The 17,572-nt window shown below is 54.3% G+C and overlaps 1 protein-coding gene across 2 annotated transcripts; it reads left to right on the plus strand.

Moving 5' to 3' along the window:
- The first annotated feature begins 1,195 nt into the window (after positions 1 to 1,195).
- Positions 1,196 to 13,080, plus strand: LOC121493589 (alpha-1-antitrypsin-like). 2 transcript variants are annotated; one of them, XM_041759589.1, is made up of 5 exons: positions 1,196 to 1,335; positions 7,887 to 8,539; positions 10,362 to 10,632; positions 11,878 to 12,025; positions 12,834 to 13,080. In XM_041759589.1, the coding sequence occupies exons 2-5, from the start codon at positions 7,891 to 7,893 to the stop codon at positions 13,023 to 13,025; spliced, it is 1,260 nt and encodes a 419-aa protein (XP_041615523.1). In that variant the 5' UTR covers positions 1,196 to 1,335; positions 7,887 to 7,890; the 3' UTR covers positions 13,026 to 13,080. The 2 variants fall into 2 exon arrangements, with proteins under 2 accessions (XP_041615523.1, XP_041615522.1); XM_041759588.1 differs by lacking the exon at positions 1,196 to 1,335 and adding an exon at positions 3,100 to 3,222.
- The last annotated feature ends 4,492 nt before the right edge of the window (positions 13,081 to 17,572 follow it).

A 17,572-nucleotide genomic window follows, 5' to 3' on the forward strand; every position in this document is an offset into this window, starting at 1 on the left:
CTTAACCACAGCCCCACACCAAAGAAGGAAGCCCGTGTCTGGAGGGGGGAGCGACCCCATAGTGAATACGGGGGGACCCGAGAGTGGGAGCATGTCTGAGAGGCTGGTGCCTTTGTGCAGGGGCATGGGGCAGTGTAGACAGGCTGGTTCCCACGCTCTCCAGGGAGCTGTGCCAGTGGCTGCAAGGCCCCTAAAGTGCATCTCCACTCTTCTGATCAGCCTGATCCACTCAGCCCAGGGCCCCTCTCACAACCTCCCCCCTATACATGGTATAGTATTTCACCATGGCAGACCCCACAGCTCAGCTCTCAGGCTTCTCTCCATCCCACTCCCACCCCTAGGTGGGGCCCAAGGAAGGGTAAGGTATCCCCAGAAGTTTCTTCTTTAAACCAGCCTATGGGATCTTCCTATGATGCATTTGCTCCCAGGGAATCAGCTCAGAGGCTACAATCAATGACTCCAGAAGTAACCAAGAGGACGAAACTTTCCACCCCCCCATAGCTTTTGGTTCATGGGACACTGTCCTTAAGAATGTCACTGGGTGCCCTCCCCGACCCCCAACCAGGATCATGTGTTTTCTCGGTTTCCCGGATCATCCCACCCCTTGTTCCTGCATATGGGGTCCAGAGGAGCTCTCCTTAGCAGGAAATCCCAGGGGAGTGGGGACCACGGACCTCAAGGATGGGGAGATAAGGGCTGAGCATAGAAGCCCAACTCAGGTGGGACAGGGCCTGGGACCCTTCACACGCTCCCTTCCAAATGTCCCAGTCCCTCCTGGGACGTCTTGCATCCCTTCTGTACCCAGCCAAAGTCTGTGACACACATCTCCCTTCACAGACTCTTCCCAGCTTCCATGGGGCTCCCACGGGGCATTTCTCAGGTGGCTCAGTCCTTCCCTCCATGCCCGGCCCTGGAAAGCTGCCAAATGCTGGTGCCAGGCCCTAGGCCAGGAAGGTGACACCTGTTACCTGCACTAGCCCTGTGAGCCCAATGTGACCCTCCCTCTTACAGAAGCTCAGAGGACCTGGGTGACTCGTCAGGGTGGACACAACTAGAATAGCAGATGACAGGCAGGACTGCCTGGACCAGGAAGGGCCGGCTGGCACCCGCCTGGCTACCCACAGCTTTGTGCAAGGCGGCTTCCTGTTCCAGTTCCCCGCCCCTCCCGGACCTGCTGCCTCTGACACCCAGAGCCTCCTTCCTCCAAGGCTGGCAGAGACCTTGCACTGCTCAGGGTGCACACAGAGTCCCAGAGGAAGAGGAGGAGGAGGAGGAGGAGGAGGAGGCGAGGCTGCCGTAGGAGGTGTGGAGGCCACCGCAGCACAAGGATTGGAGGTAGAGGGGCATAGGGCACTGCCCTCCCACCAGCCCTGAGGGCACCGGGCTGAGGGAGCCAAGCTTGGCAACAGCGTGGAGGGTGGACCACTTGGCATTGCCCATCCACTGCAGGAGGTGGGAGGGGCAGCTGGGTTCAGAGGGAGGCCATTGTACAGATGGAAACACTGAGGCATGGGGAGAGGAAGAAATGGCCAGGAGGTACGGAGGCCAGGCCGAGCTCTCTGAGCCGCTGAGACATAGAGCCCCCGTGAGGAGAAGCCCATTCAGCCAACTGAGGGGAAAGAGCCTGAAGCCAGATTGTGGAACTAGGGCGGTCAGGATGGGAGTGGGGGTCCTCCCCGCTCTGAGCTCGTCCCTGCTCCTGCATGGCGGTGGGCCGCACGTACTCCCCTCGCAGGGTCACTGAGAGTACGAATGGGAGAAGCCTGGGGGAAATTCCTGGAATGCCCCCTCCCCCAGTGACACCAGGGAAATTCCTGGAATGCCCCCTCCCCCAGTGACACCAGGGGGACCCGCTGGCACAGGTAGGGCAACACCGTAAAGGGCTCCCTGCACACACCCGACACCAGGCTCTGAGCTAACCTGGGACTTCAGCATTGAATCTTCACGGCAACCTGACGAGGGGAGCACCGTTGCAATCCTCGTTTTAGAGGTGGGGAAACTGAGGCACGGGGTTCTGAAACCGCTTGTCTGAGATCTCACAGTCAGTGAAGAGGGGAGCTGGGTTCTCAGGTCTGAGCCTACATGTCCGAAGAAGCTGCAGATCGTTCCCTTGGCACGGTCCCACATTTGGGACCAGGGGAATGAGAGGAGGGACAAAAAAAAGCACTTGGCCACCCCACTAAGTGTCTATAGAGTGCCTACTATGCGCCAGGCAGGTGCCAGGGTGCACAGAGGGGGCGTTTTTAAAGAGATCTCCGTCAATCTCAACCCTGTACCACCACCTCCCCCACCACCAGTGCCCCTGAGCCGGTGTGGGGGGGGGGTACCTGCAGCAGCCCCAGAACAGGGCCGCATTCCCAGGAAAATTCAAGCAACATGCGCATCGCATGCCTCTGCTGGGAGCAGTAACAGGCTGAGGCTCGCCAGGAATGCAGCCCCGTCCTGCCCAGAGAAGCCCAGAGAGCAGGGCTGAGCAGCCCAAATTAAGAGCCCACTGCACGCCCCGCACTTCAGGGAGGTCATTGGGTACATCGCTGACAACTGTGCCAGGGAGCGGGACTTCCAACCCCCTCCGATGCGGACAAGACCACCTCCTGGTTCAGAAAGGTGAAGCAGCTCGCCTGAGCTCACACAGCCCTGCTTACAGATTTGCCCTCTGCCCCCCGGCCTCCGCGTGCCAGCCCAGAGGAGCTGTGTCAGCACTGCCCGTGGCCCATTTTCTCCTCTGGAAAATCGAGAGAGTCTGAATCTGGGGCCAGCTTGGTGACTATGAATGAGCATCCTGGGTTTCCTTGCCTGCCAAAGGAGCTTTACATTCCCTGCCCCCTCCCGGGGTCTCAGGGGGGTGCTCAGCAAGGGGTAGCCTTTGCTGGAGCAGCCACTGAGAGCCCCCCAGGGGGAGGGCAGGCTGCTGTCGCAGAGAGTGTGTGAGTCATGCCACCCGTCCGCGGGTGCAGGACGCCGCGGTTTATGAGCTGGGCACAATGATCCCTTTGGTGAGCTGGACAGAGGGCCGGGCGCAGACGGGCAGGCGGGTGGGCAGCTCGGCGCTGGCCTATGGACTTAGTCCCTGTTTGCTCCTCCGATAACCGGAGTGACTTTGGTTAATATTCACCAGCAACCACCCCCGTCGTCCCTGCGGGTCCACAGCTTAAATACGAACTCGAACGGGGCTCTGTCTCCTTAGCCTTGGTCACCGGCCCCGGCCTGGGACAGTAAACTGTAAGTATGCCTTCCCCTGGGGAGAGCCCCTGGAGGCAGGGAGGATGGAACAGGTGAGGGGACAGGAGGAGGCTGGACCCCCTGTTGTCATGGCAACAGCAGCCCTGGAGGTCCCTGCAGGGCCTCCCCAGTACCTCCTGGTGGATGCACCAGACGTCTGGGCACAGTGTGGAGGTGGGGACCCCAGGAGGGAGCAGGCCTCTGTTGGCACAGCTCCTGTGCCCTTCCTGTGGGTTGTCACCTGCTAGCCTTGCCACCTTCCCCGTGCTCAGGTGCGTATCTTTTTCCCCTTCTACGGGAGAGAATGATAAGGCCCAGAGAGGGACAGTGGGGAGCCCAGGCTCCCATAGGGACCTTGTGGGGAAGCCAGGTGGCACCAGAGCCCAGAGTTCCAGCCACTCATCGGGCCTCCGTCTTCTGCAGATGCTCCCAGAACAGAACCATGCTGGCCCCAGCCTGTGCTCAGTGGGTCTCTGAGACCCCCATGCGCGGTGGAAGAGGAGAAACCCTAGAGGTGGGCCCCGTCCTTGGGGCTTTCAGCTGTGCTCCTGAGGCCTCACTGTAGCCAGCGGGCTGCTGAGCTCCTCAGGTGCGGTCAGCACTGAAGCCTCGCACCCACCTTCTGAGGGGGTTGCCTAGGGTGTTCCCATTTTACAGATTAAAGAAATCAGAAAGAGACGCTCCTAACTTGCCCCACAGTACACACTGGCCAGGATCCCAACTGGGGTCACCTAGCTCCAGAACTCATGCTCCCAAACCTCTTCCTCCTGCCAGCATAATTCTCTGGGGTCTTAGGAGCCAGCTGGGGAATGGGAGAAACCGAGCCAGGCTGGCCTTGAGGCTTCTGATGCTGGGTGACCCTGAACCACGGCTCAACCTCTCTGTCCCCTTGGACAAACTGTAGGCAACCCTTGCCCTCTTTCCCCTCACCCCAACCCCGCCCCCAGCCTTGATCTCTGGGAAGGACACAGTTTTTTCTGTTATCCGTTCTTGGAGATGGGGGCTCCAAGACGATCCAAGCCAAGGCCTCCAGACTCCCAGTGGCGCTCCAAAAGATACGTAACCATTGATAACAGCTAAGCCTCCCTGACAGCTGATTGTGGTCAAGCATTTCTCGGAACTTTGTACATATTTGATTTGCACAATAGCTCTGTGAGGAAGCTCACCCTTGTCATCTCCAGGAGACAGAGGTTCAGAGAGGTCAATTAACCTGTCCAAGGTCACATGCTGCTGTGGAATTGTACTCAGGCATTCGGGCCCCAGAGCTGCTGGCTTGAGCCCACCCGGGATGCTGCCCTCTGCATTTAGCCTGACCACTTTCGAGCGTTTTCTATTTCGAGGTCTCTGGCTTCGCCTTTGTAAATGCAAAGCTCTGAAATCAAAATGCCTGGGATTAAATCCCAGACCCGTAAGCAACCAGGTGGGTGGTTTTCAGTAAGTTGCTCAACTTCTGGCAGCTTCCATTTCTCCATTTATAAAATGGGGCTGATGGCCAGTCCCGCTCCACAGGGTAAGCATTGAGGGGGCATTAGATGAGACGGGGCACGCAAAACACCTGGTGTTTACGGGGTGTGACAACCGTGACAGTGACGCTGGTGTTGGCTCAGCACGGGGTTCGCAGCAAAGAGGCAATAAATACACACTCGGAGAATCGAATTCTAATTCTCCAGACTCAAGAGGCTGTTCATGGCTGAGCAGGGGCTGCCTCTCTGGTCCTTGCAATGTGGCGACTGGCCAGGAAGAGATCTGCCAATTTCTACCCACGAACCCCACCTGTGCACAGGTAGGGAGAGAGCTTCCACACCTGGCAGGTGCCCGCCCACCCATGGCCTTGCTCGTCCCTCACATCTGCCCTGTGAGGGGTTCTTTCCTCTGCAGTCGGGAAGCCAAGACTCCAGGGAGTGAAGTCACTCGCCCAGGGCTACTTGCCCGTCCGCAGCAGGGCTGGGTCACGCCGGGGTTTATTCAGTGCCAGGTTTTAGCAGGGCGTTGACGCCCCTGTGGCCTTCCCGGACCCTGCTGGCTCACTCCGGATCATTCATTTTATGCTCACAGGTGGAAATTAGAATTCGGCTAGGTAAAGGGATGGCTTGCCTCCTGCGCTCCTCCCACCTGCCCTGGACCCCGGCAATGTCACCACGACACCTTCACCCTTTGGGCTTAACCCTTGGTCTGTACACCTCCGGGTGTTTCCTTGTCTACTTTATCAATTCCCGCTGCCTTCCAGAGCATTAGGCTTCAGGGGGTGCAGGGTGCGGTGCTGCCTGTGATAGAAGGGCATGGGGGACCTGAAGTTGTACAGAATAATTGTGAGGCCAGAGGAAGCCAGCGGGGGCTCAAGCCCAATGTGAGGGTCCCTCGGGGCCCAGTTCTGACATTCACAGAGTCTGGGACCAGAGGACTTGGCTGTCTCTGGAACGCTTGCAGTTCAAGTGGCAGGAAAGCCAAGAGTTGCTCCCCACTTTGTCACCGATTTGCTGTGTGGCCTTGACAAGGCCCTCACCCTCCCTGGCTTCAGACTTTTTACTGTAAAAAGAAGGATGTTACATCCACAGAGATGGATGTGGCCCCTCCCCAGCTCAGCCCAGGCCAGCAGCCCTCGGAGAGGGGGGGCACCTCACCCCACTGCCCAACCCCCAACAGGAAGTCTCCATCTATCTTGCTCCATCAAACCCAGATACCTTCTAACTGAGAATCCAACATTAGTGCAGGGGAAATTCACTGGGGTCCTCCCCTACCTCGACTTCTACAGCTGGGGGGACCAGGTCCCTGGACAAGAAGATGCTTGCCCACGGCCAAGGTGGCCCCACCAGAGGGCCATTTGCAGAGACCCAAATCTTGGCCTCATGATCTCTGAGCCCTGCAAAACTGAGGGGTTTCTGCAAACCACAGAGGCCGGTGCCAAACACAGCGGGGAAGCGAGGAGAGGCCTAGGGACATGGGAACATACAGAGCCAGTGTGAACACTGACTGCTCTGAACCCACTGGCTAGTCTCAGAAAAAGATAAACATGTATTACGCAACGTGTGGTGTGTCATGTTTGGATCGTTTAGAGGCACGAAGGCCAGGGTGGCAAAGACAGACCAGTTTTGTGCTTCATCTTGTCTTATTCAGAAGAAACTTTTAAAAGTCTGCAAGGATAGACTTATTTCTGGCTTCTTCCCCTCGGGTTTTCTAATTCCAAATGCAAGGATTCCTTTGTCCTTGTGTTTTACTAAAATGACGAGTTTAGCTACGTGAGAAACAGCTCACCACGCGGCTGCGGGCTCACTCTCCAATGCTCGGGTCTCAGTTTCTCCATCTGTGCAGGGGAGCAGGTTGTACCTAGGGGGTGCCGACTGGTGGCCCCTGGCAGGCGCACCCCTGGAGTAGAGGGAGCTCTGAGCACCAGGGCGGGCTCTGTGGTGCTATGGGTGACACAGACTATGACCTGCCTGCTCTAGCTGGTTCAGCCACCAGCCTTGCTGCTCCCTCTTGCATCCCTCCCACCCCGAGCCATGGAACACACGTCCCTCCCCTGCCTGCCCACCGCGGGCTTCTGCTTTGCAACCCCCACCAGCCCCTAGAGCCCATAAGTGTAAGGTCTGGCATATGGACCTATTTCATGAAATTCTCCCCATATCCTCACTTTCTATATGAGGGAAAATGAGAACCAGGGAGACCAAGTAGCTTGTCCGGGGTCGCGTGGCTGCTAGTGACAGAGGCCACATCAGAACGCAGGACTATCTGAAGAAAAGAGATGTTTTTCGACTTCCACACCGCGCCCCCTACACACAATCACACAACCCCCAATATACTAGAGGAATCAATTATCTCTGCTGCCCACACCACTGCCAGCCCCAGAACTGGGACAGAGGTGGTGACAAGAATGAGCCGGTAAGCTGACTGCAGGGTCTGCAGCCCATTCGTGTGGCTGAGGCCGCAGATGCATGTGGGGATGCCCTTCCGTGCAGACGAAACTGCTGGGGGCTAAGTCTCACCACGACTGGTGAGTGGGGACAATCCTGCAGCTCCGTGTGCTCTGGCTGTGTGTCCCTGGGCAGGTCTTACCCTCTCTGGGCCGCAGCCTCATGTCCATTCAATAGGAGGAGTCAGTAGAAGTGTCCCCTTTCCATATCCAATCTTACCTGAGCCTGATCTGGTCTGATTCCTGGGTAGTCATGCACCAGTCTCTTATATTCATTGTGCCTCAGTTTCCCCTTATGTAAAACAGGGGCATGGCGCTTGCACACAGGGCAAGGGCCACTGCAGGTGGTTGTACAGCCGTCAAGAGTGTGAACTCCCACCACCCAGATGGCCCGGGTCTGTGATTCTCCTCCTGCTACTTTCCTGCTCTGTGGCCTTGGGCAGGTGGCTTAAACCTCTCTGGCCTTCGGTCTCCTCATCAGTGAATGGACAACTGTCCCAGGTCATAGGTCATCACAAGAGGGCAACGAGATGAGACGGCGCAGTGCCTAGAACGGGGGTCGGCACGTGGCGAGCCCTGCAAGGGCCTTGCTACTGTTCTGTCCTGTGATGAGGATGTAGGAAAGTGTTTGGCCAGGGCCGGGGCACAGTAGAGGTTCAGCAAACTCTGTGTTCTACATGGTGACAGTCAGCGGCTGGGGGACTCACCGTGTGGCCTGACCTGGGCATGGTGCCCCTTCTCTCTCTCTCTCTTGCAGGACAATGCCATCCTCCATCACCTGGGGCCTCCTCCTGCTGGCAGGCCTGTGCTGCCTGGTACCCGGATCCCTGGCTGACGGTCTCCAGGGAGACGCTGTCCAGGAGACGGATGCACCCCACCATGATCCTGAGCACCAGCCAGCCTGCCACAAGATTGCCCCCAACCTGGCTGACTTTGCCTTCAGCTTGTACCGCCAGGTGGCCCAAGAGTCCAATACCACCAACATCTTCTTCTCCCCCGTGAGCATCGCTACAGCCTTTGCTATGCTCTCTCTGGGCACCAAGGGGGACACCCACACCCAGATCATGCAAGGCCTCGGTTTCAACCTCACTGAGAGATCAGAGAGCGAAGTCCACCAAGGCTTCCATCAACTCCTCAGCATCCTCAACCAGCCAGACAACCAGCTGCAGCTGACCACCGGCAGTGGTCTGTTCATCAACGACACCATAAAGCTACTGAATAAGTTTTTAGAGGATGTCAAGAACCTGTACCACTCAGAAGCCTTCTCCATCAACTTCAGGCACCCTGAAGAGGCCAAGAAACAGATCAACAATTATGTAGAGAAGGGAACCCAAGGAAAAATTGTGGATTTGGTCCAAGATCTTGACGAAGACACAGTTTTCGCTCTGGTGAATTACATTTTCTTTAAAGGTGAGGTTGCAACACCGGCCTGAGCTATTTCCCACAAAAACATCCAAAAATATTCTCAAACACCCAGTTGTGAAACTTTCCATGGTAGTTCAGGATGAGTAGGACAGTGTGTCTCTGCATGTGTTATTCAGTTTCCCACACACAGCCACGTCATACTTTCCATGATCACCTAAGGTCAGGTGATGATGGGTTGGAAAGTCAAATCATCATTTAAAAAAAAAAAGATTTTATTTATTTATCTGACAGAGAGAGAGAAGGAAAGAGAGCACAAGCAAGAGGAGTGGCAGGCGGAGGGAGAGGGAGAAGCAGACTCCCCTATAAGCAGGCAGCCCGATGTAGGGCTTGATCCCAGGATCCTGAGATCACGACCTGAGTGAAGGCAGATACTTGACTGAGTCACTCAGGCACCCCAAATTGTCATTGCCTCTGCAGGACTTTTCAGAGCCTTTAATGTCCTACTGTGCATTGTCCAATCCCAACCAAGGAGGGAGGTAAAATAGGCAGCTTTAGCAGAATGTGGGAGGGAATGAGGTTGCTTAGATCATGTCTCTGACAAACTCAATGCAGTGGCAGGAGGGACAGCTTTGGTTCCAATCCTTCCTCTACCGATTATTAGCTGCGTGACTGTGGGCAAGTCATTGTACCACTTTGAGGTTCCAGCTTCTTCTCTGCAATAGGAGCGTGATAGTGCCCTTGTTGTCAGGTTTCTGTGGGGACTGAACACCTTACAAGGAACACGGGATCTCACGCTCACACAGCAGGTGCTCAGCTGACCTTGAAATCCAGCCTGGCCTCCTCCCTGAGGGATGGCCATGTGGGGGGCCTGGGAGGCCCCAGAGGGCATTGTGAGGTAGAGGAACAGGGGCTGGGGTGGGGAAGGGAAGAGCAAGGCCAGGGCTGCCTCCTTCACTGTGCGGGCTCCTTGCTCTGGAGGCAACAGGATGATGGAGAGCCCAGGGCGAGGGTGGGCAGGTCTCTTGGCTCTGCTGGGGAGCTTCTGGAGGGTCTGGCCCCTCTCCAGCCTCAGTGTCCCTCTCTGTCCAATGGGAGAGTTGGGCGCAGGGGTCCCCGGACCACCATCCCACTCTGACTTGCCCGGACAGGGGGCTCTCTTGACATGGGGGTCGGGGGCAGCTGCCCAGGCACCTGCGTCCTGCACAGTGATCTAGAGAAAGCCTTGGAGTGGGGGCGAGAGGGGTTCCCTGAATGACAAAAACCTCCCACAAACAAGAGGCAGGGGACTCGGACGGGGAGGTGGTCAGGGTCAATAGAACTGAGGCCAATAATTTTCACTTAAAATCTCCCAAGTCGCCCTCAAATTAGTGAGCACAAAATACAAATAAAAATGCTTGCTCTGCACATCCAGATGGGCATCCCTTAGCCTCTATAGTGTAGGCATTCTGGATCCTACTCTGGTCTTGCATCATTCTCAAAAAAGTCCTTCAGTAGACCATTCATCGTAGCCCCGGTTTTACAGAACCTGCTTTACAAACAGGTTCAAAGAGAAGGATCTCGGCAGGAGGCTCAGGGCTTCTTTTTTTTTTTTTTAATTTCAATTTATTTTTTATTGGTGTTCAATTTGCCAACATACAGAATAACACCCAGTGCTCATCCCATCAAGTGCCCCCCTCAGTGCCCATCACCCAGTCACCCCCACCCCCTGCCCACCTCCCCTTCCCCCACCCCTAGTTCGTTTCCCAGAGTTAGGAGTCTCTCATGTCTGTCTCCCTTTCTGATATTTCCCACTTATTTTTCTTAATCCCACCATCGTATCCAACCCTCCTCCCTCCTCCGGCTGATGCCTACCCTCCCTTCTCTGCAGGCAAATGGGAGAAGCCTTTCGAGGTGGAGCATACCACGGAGGAGGACTTCCACGTGGATGAGCACACCACGGTCAAGGTGCCCATGATGAGCCGCCTGGGCATGTTCGACATCCAGCACTGTGCCACGCTCTCCAGCTGGGTGCTGCTCATGGAGTACGTGGGCAACGCCACTGCCTTCTTCATCCTGCCCGACGAGGGCAAAATGCAGCAGCTGGAGAGCAAGCTGACCAAGGAGGTCCTGGCCAAGTTCCTGGAAAAGAGACACGCCAGGTGATCCTAAAACTGGAGGACGACCCGGGAGCGGCCACGGCAGGCCCGGCCGGGGCGGGGGAGGAGGGTGGACCCACACCCCGGGGGCCGCACCACTGTCCTGACCCTGTGCTCCAGACACGGGCCTGTGTCACTCACGCGGCACAGGGCTCCAGGCCTGTTCCTGGGGGACTCCCTGCCCCACCAGTGGGCACTGCCCCTCCCCTGTCCCAGGGCCAGCACCTGCCCCGGGGAACCGAGAAGGGGGACATGGGCTGCGGGCAAGGGGAGCGTGGCTGTGGAGTTAGAGGACGGAGAGCCCAGGGCTAGACAGGGAGGGCCCGCCGGGACCCGGCTGGAAGAGCAGCGGCCCATTGCACATTCGGGGGGTCCTCGAGCAAGGTGTGGGTTCCTCTGTCACTAGACCGGGGCGGTTTGATGAGGTCCCCGGAGTGAAGCGACACGAGAGCCTGCAGCCCGGACTAGTGCACAGCTCGTAGCCGTGCGGCGCCCAAGCCCCGGGAGTGCTCTATCGTGTGTGCCCCACAACGCACTTGCACGTAAGCATGAGGTGCATGAACACGGAAAAGGAATCAAAGACATTGCAAGTAGAATGAACACAGTTACTCCGGAAGGACGCATAATACCAGTGACACACACACACCAGTGAATGTGAAAATACAAGGAGCATAAGGTTATGCTTGAAACAGCATTTGAAGACCTCTCCTACCCTCAGCCCTGGCCCCCAGCCCTGTGCTCCTTGCACCAAGGTCGAGGAAGGAGAACCAGGTGGGGCACAACCCAGATCTGGTCACGTCAAGCCTCCTCCTCACTCTGGAAGACCCTTCTGGGGCCCACACATTGTCCCCTCAGGAGGGGACAGCTGAGCTTTCAGCCCCTGCACTCACACATGCCTCACTGAGCAAATGTCCCCAGGCACCCGCACCACACCGACGTTCCCCCCAGAGAAGTAGAGAAGTCCTGGTCTGGGGGCACCTGACCCTGCAGGGCAGTGTGCTCAGGGCTCCCCAGGGAGTGCCTTGGAGGGCTGCTCAGAGGAGGCGGGACACAGCGCCTGAGACTTTACAGGACAAGCGCACCCCTGTGCTTCTCTGGCCCCAGGGGCTGGAGAAGCTAGAAATTGGATAAACCCACGTACACCCCAGTCCTCGTGTGGACAGGGAGAGGGGCCGCTGAGCGGGAGAAAGAACCAGAAATGAAGCACTCAATGTGTGAAACCCTTTTGTTTCCCAAACGTCCTGACAGGTCTGCCAGTTTGCGCTTGCCCAAACTGTCCATCTCTGGAACCTACGATCTGAAAAACGTCCTGAGCAAAATGGGCATCACCAAGGTCTTCAGCGCCGAGGCTGACCTCTCTGGGATCACTGAAGAAGGGCCCTTGATGCTGTCCAAGGTGGGTTGTCGCCGGGTGTCCAAGGACACAGCTCACAGGGGGTCTGGGGGAAGGGACAGAGGGACACAAGCACACCTGCAGACTGAGGTCCCCCTGGAGGGCCGTTGGAGCCACTCAAACAGGAGTATGGGCAGGTGACCCTGGAGGAGGTGGCCTCAAGAGCTTCTGGCATTTTGGGGATTTCCTCTGTGCTTGTGTCACTGACCCTCTGTGTCATCTTTGGCCAGGGCCTTCCCTCCTTTGGGCTTCCATGGACCCGTATTTACAAAGACAGGCTTGGGCTCAGGGATTTCAAAGGACTTTTGTCCCCTGTGTCAGTGACACCAGGAGCTATTGGCCAACCACTGAGTCTGAGTTAACGAGGGATTTCACCTAAGGAGGCCGTTTATTCAGGAAAGTTGCAGGTGACCAAAGACACAACCACAGCTCAATGGCCGGCTGGGATCTGAGTGCTGGTGTGGACCAGGCACAGAGAAGGCCCCCCTCCGAGTCCTGGGCCCCAGGGCACTGGACATCTGAAACTGGAACCGAGGCAGGAGCCATGGGGACGAAGGGCAAGGAAGTCTCCCTGCTGAGACTGTGGCTGCTTCCCCGGGAGGCGGTGGAGGCTGGTGAGGAAGGAGAGTGAGGGTCGGCCGGTGGAGTCAGGAGAGGCCTGGGAAGGTGGTGAAGGCCTGTGTGCCTGTGGATGGGGAAGGACCTGCCAGGAGGGAGAGAGGCCTGAGTGAGCCCCTCCCTGGGCCCTGCTTCCAGGCCAGGGAAGGGGAGCACCCCACTCAGATCAGGCTGCTGTGCTCCATCCCCACAGGGGCTGCACAAGGCCGTGCTGACCGTCGACGAGAAAGGGACTGAAGCTGCAGGAGCCACCTTTCTGGAAGCCATCCCCATGTCCATGCCGCCCAGTATCGACTTCAACAGGCCTTTCTTCATCACCATCGTCGACAGAGACAGCAAGAGTCCCCTCTTCATGGGAAAGGTGGTGAACCCCACCCAAAAGTAACTGCCTTGTGGGTCAGGTCCCTTCCAGATGCCATTAAAGAGTGACCCACCCCAGGCTCCAGTGTGACGTGTGACTCCTTCAGCCCCTCATGTCTTGAGTCTCTGTCTCCAACCCCAGGAGGCGAGTGGCAGGGGCGGGGGCAGGGGTGGAGGCTCCCAGCCATCACTGTGCACCTGCTGTCTTATTCTGTATGAGGCGTCTTCACTGTCCGAGTGCCCTGTGAGGCTGGGAGGAACGGTTGCCTTTGCCCCAGTCACTGTGGAAAAGCTCTAGGCTCGAATCTTACCTGGGAATCCCCAAGGGGCATGGCAAGGGCTCAGATACCAACCTGCAGGCCTCCTCCTCTTGCTAAGCCCCCCAGGCCCGCTGTGTGCAGAGTGACACCCCCTGAGAGCCCCTCGGCCTGCAGGGCTGCCAGCACCGACCACGAGGCTGCCTCCCTGTGGCTCCCAGAGCCTTTAGCTCACACGGGGGCTCAGAGCTGCCCCATCTCCAGCCGTAAAGAGATAATATTCGTTCCCCTTCTCATCCCACCCTGTCACCTAAGCTAAGCTTGGGCTCCTATCACTCAAAGGTCTTTCCTGCCAAAAGCTAGGGTTGATTCTTTTTTTTTTTTTCTTTTAAGATTTTATTTATTTATTTGAGAGAGAGAGAGAGAGAGAGAGAGAGAGAGAGAGAGAATATGAGCAGGCAGGAAGGCAGAGGGAAGGGAGAAGCAGGCTCCCTGCTGAGCAGGAAGCCCAACATAGGGCTTGATCTCAATACTCTGGGACCATGACCGGAGCTGAAGGCAAAGGCTTAACCACCTGAGCCACCCAGGCACCCCGCCAGGGTTGATTCTTCCTGGAGACTTTCTCCATGGGGCTAGGCTGGGAATACACATCTTCCGTCTTTGTCCTTCAGTCTCTGCTCAGGGACCTTCAGACACAATACCGGTCTTCCACTTCCTCTTCTCTCCAGGTGGGTCTCTGGGTCCTGGTCTGCGTCACCTGCTCAGACTCATCCTGAACTGCCAGCCCCACCCCCAAGACACTTACCCTGTGTGTCGTCTTCTTCCCAATCATGTGGCCAAGTTGTGGCTCTGCAAAGTTATTCTAATGATTTCATGGTCGTGGGAGGGGAAGTAGGCCATCAGCCCCACTAGCCCTATCTGCCCTCCCTTGGCTAAGCTCTGACAGGAGACATTTTTCATCTTGCCTTGATCTTGCCCCGTGGCCCTCCCCCTAGTCCTCAGAGGGAAACCACAACTCCCACACCACAGCTAGTGGCCATCCCAGGAGCAGCCCTTTCACTAAGGGCCATGTGGCTCTTTCTCATCCTACAGAGTCCCCACTGAAGAGTTATTACGGCGGTCAGGAGGTCCTGCAGGAACCCAGCTTGAGGGAGCCCTTGTCCTTGGGAAGGACTGCCCCATCCCGTAAAAAACCAGTAATTCCCACCTAAGTCACTCATGGGGGCCGAATGTATATCTACACAACTGGGTGGAATCATATGATATTTAAATTATTTATTTATTTATTTATTTATTATTTATTTATTTATTTATTTAATATTTAAACCTTTTAAGTCAGAATGGCCACATGTGTGCAACTCCACATAATTCAATATAATGGATAAAAATTCAGCTGCCTCCCAGGGAAGTCTAATATCATCCTGTTTTTCTCTGGCTGGACACTGCGAATCTGCGCAAGTTCCATGCCCAAGACAACCGTTGTCAGACACCTGGAACGAGGCCAGAGTGAGAGCAAGTTCAGAGTCGGCAGCGTCCCAGCTGTGTGACGTTAGCAAAGTCGCCAAGCCTCTCTGGGCCTCGGCATCTTCATCACGGTTAAACACCCATTTCGAGTTGGTGTATGCTACCAAGCAGGGACTCAAAACACCTTTCAAAGGGGAGCAGAGCCAGGTGCCGATGTAAGGGACAACATTGGTGACATTCATGAGCTCCCCTGTAAGCCTGGTGCCCTGCAAGGGGCTAAGCAGGCATTTTCTTTTTTTTTTTTTTTTAATAAATTAATTTTTATTGGTGTTCAATTTACCAACATACAGAAAAACACCCAGTGCTCATCCCGTCAAGTGTCCTCCTCAGTGCCCGTCACCCATTCCCCCCCACCCCCCGCCCTCCTCCCCTTCCACCACCCCTAGCTCGTTTCCCAGAGTTAGGAGTCTTCATGTTCTGTCTCCCTTCCTGATATTTCCCACACATTTCTTCTCCCTTCCTTATATTCCCTTTCACTATTATTTATATTCCCCAAATGAATGAGAACATACACTGTTTGTCCTTCTCCGATTGACTTATTTCACTCAGCATAATACCCTCCAGGTCCATCCACTTTGAAGCAAATGGTGGGTATTTGTCGTTTCTAATTGCTGAGGAATATTCCATTGTATACATAAACCACATCTTCTTTATCCATTCATCTTTCGATGGACACCGAGGCTCCTTCCACAGTTTGGCTATTGTGGCCATTGCTGCTAGAAACATCGGGGTGCAGGTGTCCCAGCGTTTCACTGCATCTGAATCTTTGGGGTAAATCCCCAACAGTGCAGTTGCTGGGTCGTAGGGCAGGTCTATTTTTAACTCTTTGAGGAACCTCCACACAGTTTTCCAGAGTGGCTGCACCAGTTCACATTCCCACCAACAGTGTAAGAGGGTTCCCTTTTCTCCGCATCCTCTCCAACATCTGTGGTTTCCTGCCTTGTTAATGTTCCCCATTCTCACTGGTGTGAGGTGGGATCTCATTGTGGTTTTGATTTGTGTTTCCTTGATGGCAAGTGATGCGGAGCATTTTTCTCATGTGCATGTTGGCCATGTCCATGTCTTCCTCTGTGAGATTTCTCTTCATGTCTTTTGCCCATTTCATGATTGGATTGTTTGTTTCTTTGGTGTTGAGTTTAATAAGTTCTTTATAGATTTTGGAAACTAGCCCTTTATCTGATATGTCATTTGCAAATATCTTCTCCCATTCTGTAGGTTGTCTTTTAGTTTTGTTGACTGTATCCTTTGCTGTGCAAAAGCTTCTTATCTTGATGAAGTCCCAATAGTTCATTTTTGCTTTTGTTTCTTTTGCCTTCGTGGATCTATCTTGCAAGAAGTTACTGTGGCCAAGTTCAAAAAGGGTGTTGCCTGTGTTCTCCTCTAGGATTTTGATGGAACCTTTCTCACATTTAGATCTCTCATCCATTTTGAGTTTATCTTTGTGTATGGTGAAAGAGAGTGGTCTAGTTTCATTCTTCTGCATGTGGATGTCCAATTGTCCCAGCACCATTTATTGAAGAGACTGTCTTTCTTCCAATGGATAGTCTTTCCTCCTTTATCGAATATTAGATGACCATACATTTCAGGGTCCACTTCTGGGTTCTCTATTCTGTTCCATTGATCTATGTGTCTGTTTTTGTGCCAGTACCACACTGTCTTGATGACCACAGCTTTGTAGTACAACCTGAAATCTGGCATTGTGATGCCCCCAGCTATGGTTTTCTTTTTTAAAACTCCCCTGGCTATTCGGGGTCTTTTCTGATTCCACACAAATCTTAAAATAATTTGTTCTAACTCTCTGAAGAAAGTCCATGGTATTTTGATAGGGATTGCATTAAACGTGTATATTGCCCTGGGTAACATTGACATTTTCACAATATTAATTCTGCCAATCCATGAGCATGGAATATTTTTCCATCTCTTTGTGTCTTCCTCAATTTCTTTCAGAAGTGTTCTGTAGTTTTTAGGGTATAGATCCTTTACCTCTTTGGTTAGGTTTATTCCTAGGTATCTTATGCTTTTGGGTGCAATTGTAAATGGGATTGACTCCTTAATTTCTCTTTCTTCAGTCTCATTGTTAGTGTATAGAGATGCCACTGATTTCTGGGCATTGATTTTGTATCCTGCCATGCTGCCAAATTGCTGTATGAGTTCTAGCAATCTTGGGGTGGAGGCTTTTGGGTTTTCTATGTAGAGTATCATGTCATTGGCGAAGAGGGAGAGTTTGACATCTTTGCCAATTTGAATGCCTTTAATGTCTTTTTGTTGTCTGATTGCTGAGGCGAGGACTTCCAGTACTATGTTGAATAGCAGTGGTGAGAGTGGACATCCCTGTCCTGTTCCTGATCTTAGGGGAAAGGCTCCCAGTGCTTCCCCTTTGAGAATGATATTTGCTGTGGGCTTTTCGTAGATGGCTTTTAAGGTGTTGAGGAATGTTCCCTCTATCCCTACACTCTGAAGAATTTTGATCAGGAATGGATGCTGTATTTTGTCAAATGCTTTCTCTGCATCTAATGAGAGGATCATATGGTTCTTGGTTTTTCTCTTGCTGATATGATGAATCACATTGATTGTTTTACGAGTGTTGAACCAGCCTTGTGTCCCGGGGATAAATCCTACTTGGTCGTGGTGAATAATTTTCTTAATGTGTTGTTGGATCCTATTGGCTAGTATCTTGTTGAGAATTTTTGCATCCATGTTCATCAGGGATATTGGTCTGTAATTCTCCTTTTTGGTGGGGTCTTTGTCTGGTTTCGGAATTAAGGTGATGCTGGCCTCATAGAACGAGTTT

The sequence above is a fragment of the Vulpes lagopus genome, chromosome 6, assembly GCF_018345385.1.
Source record: "Vulpes lagopus strain Blue_001 chromosome 6, ASM1834538v1, whole genome shotgun sequence".
Lineage (NCBI taxonomy): Eukaryota > Metazoa > Chordata > Mammalia > Carnivora > Canidae > Vulpes > Vulpes lagopus.

Bases quoted from the DNA above. Each gene is read 5' to 3' on its own strand.
- LOC121493589 (XM_041759589.1), top strand. From the start codon at position 7,891: ATGCCATCCTCCATCACCTGGGGCCTCCTCCTGCTGGCAGGCCTGTGC. The intron at 10,633-11,877 runs GTGATCCTAAAA...ACGTCCTGACAG, and splicing joins CTGGAAAAGAGACACGCCAG to GTCTGCCAGTTTGCGCTTGC. The intron at 12,026-12,833 runs GTGGGTTGTCGC...CCATCCCCACAG, and splicing joins GGCCCTTGATGCTGTCCAAG to GGGCTGCACAAGGCCGTGCT.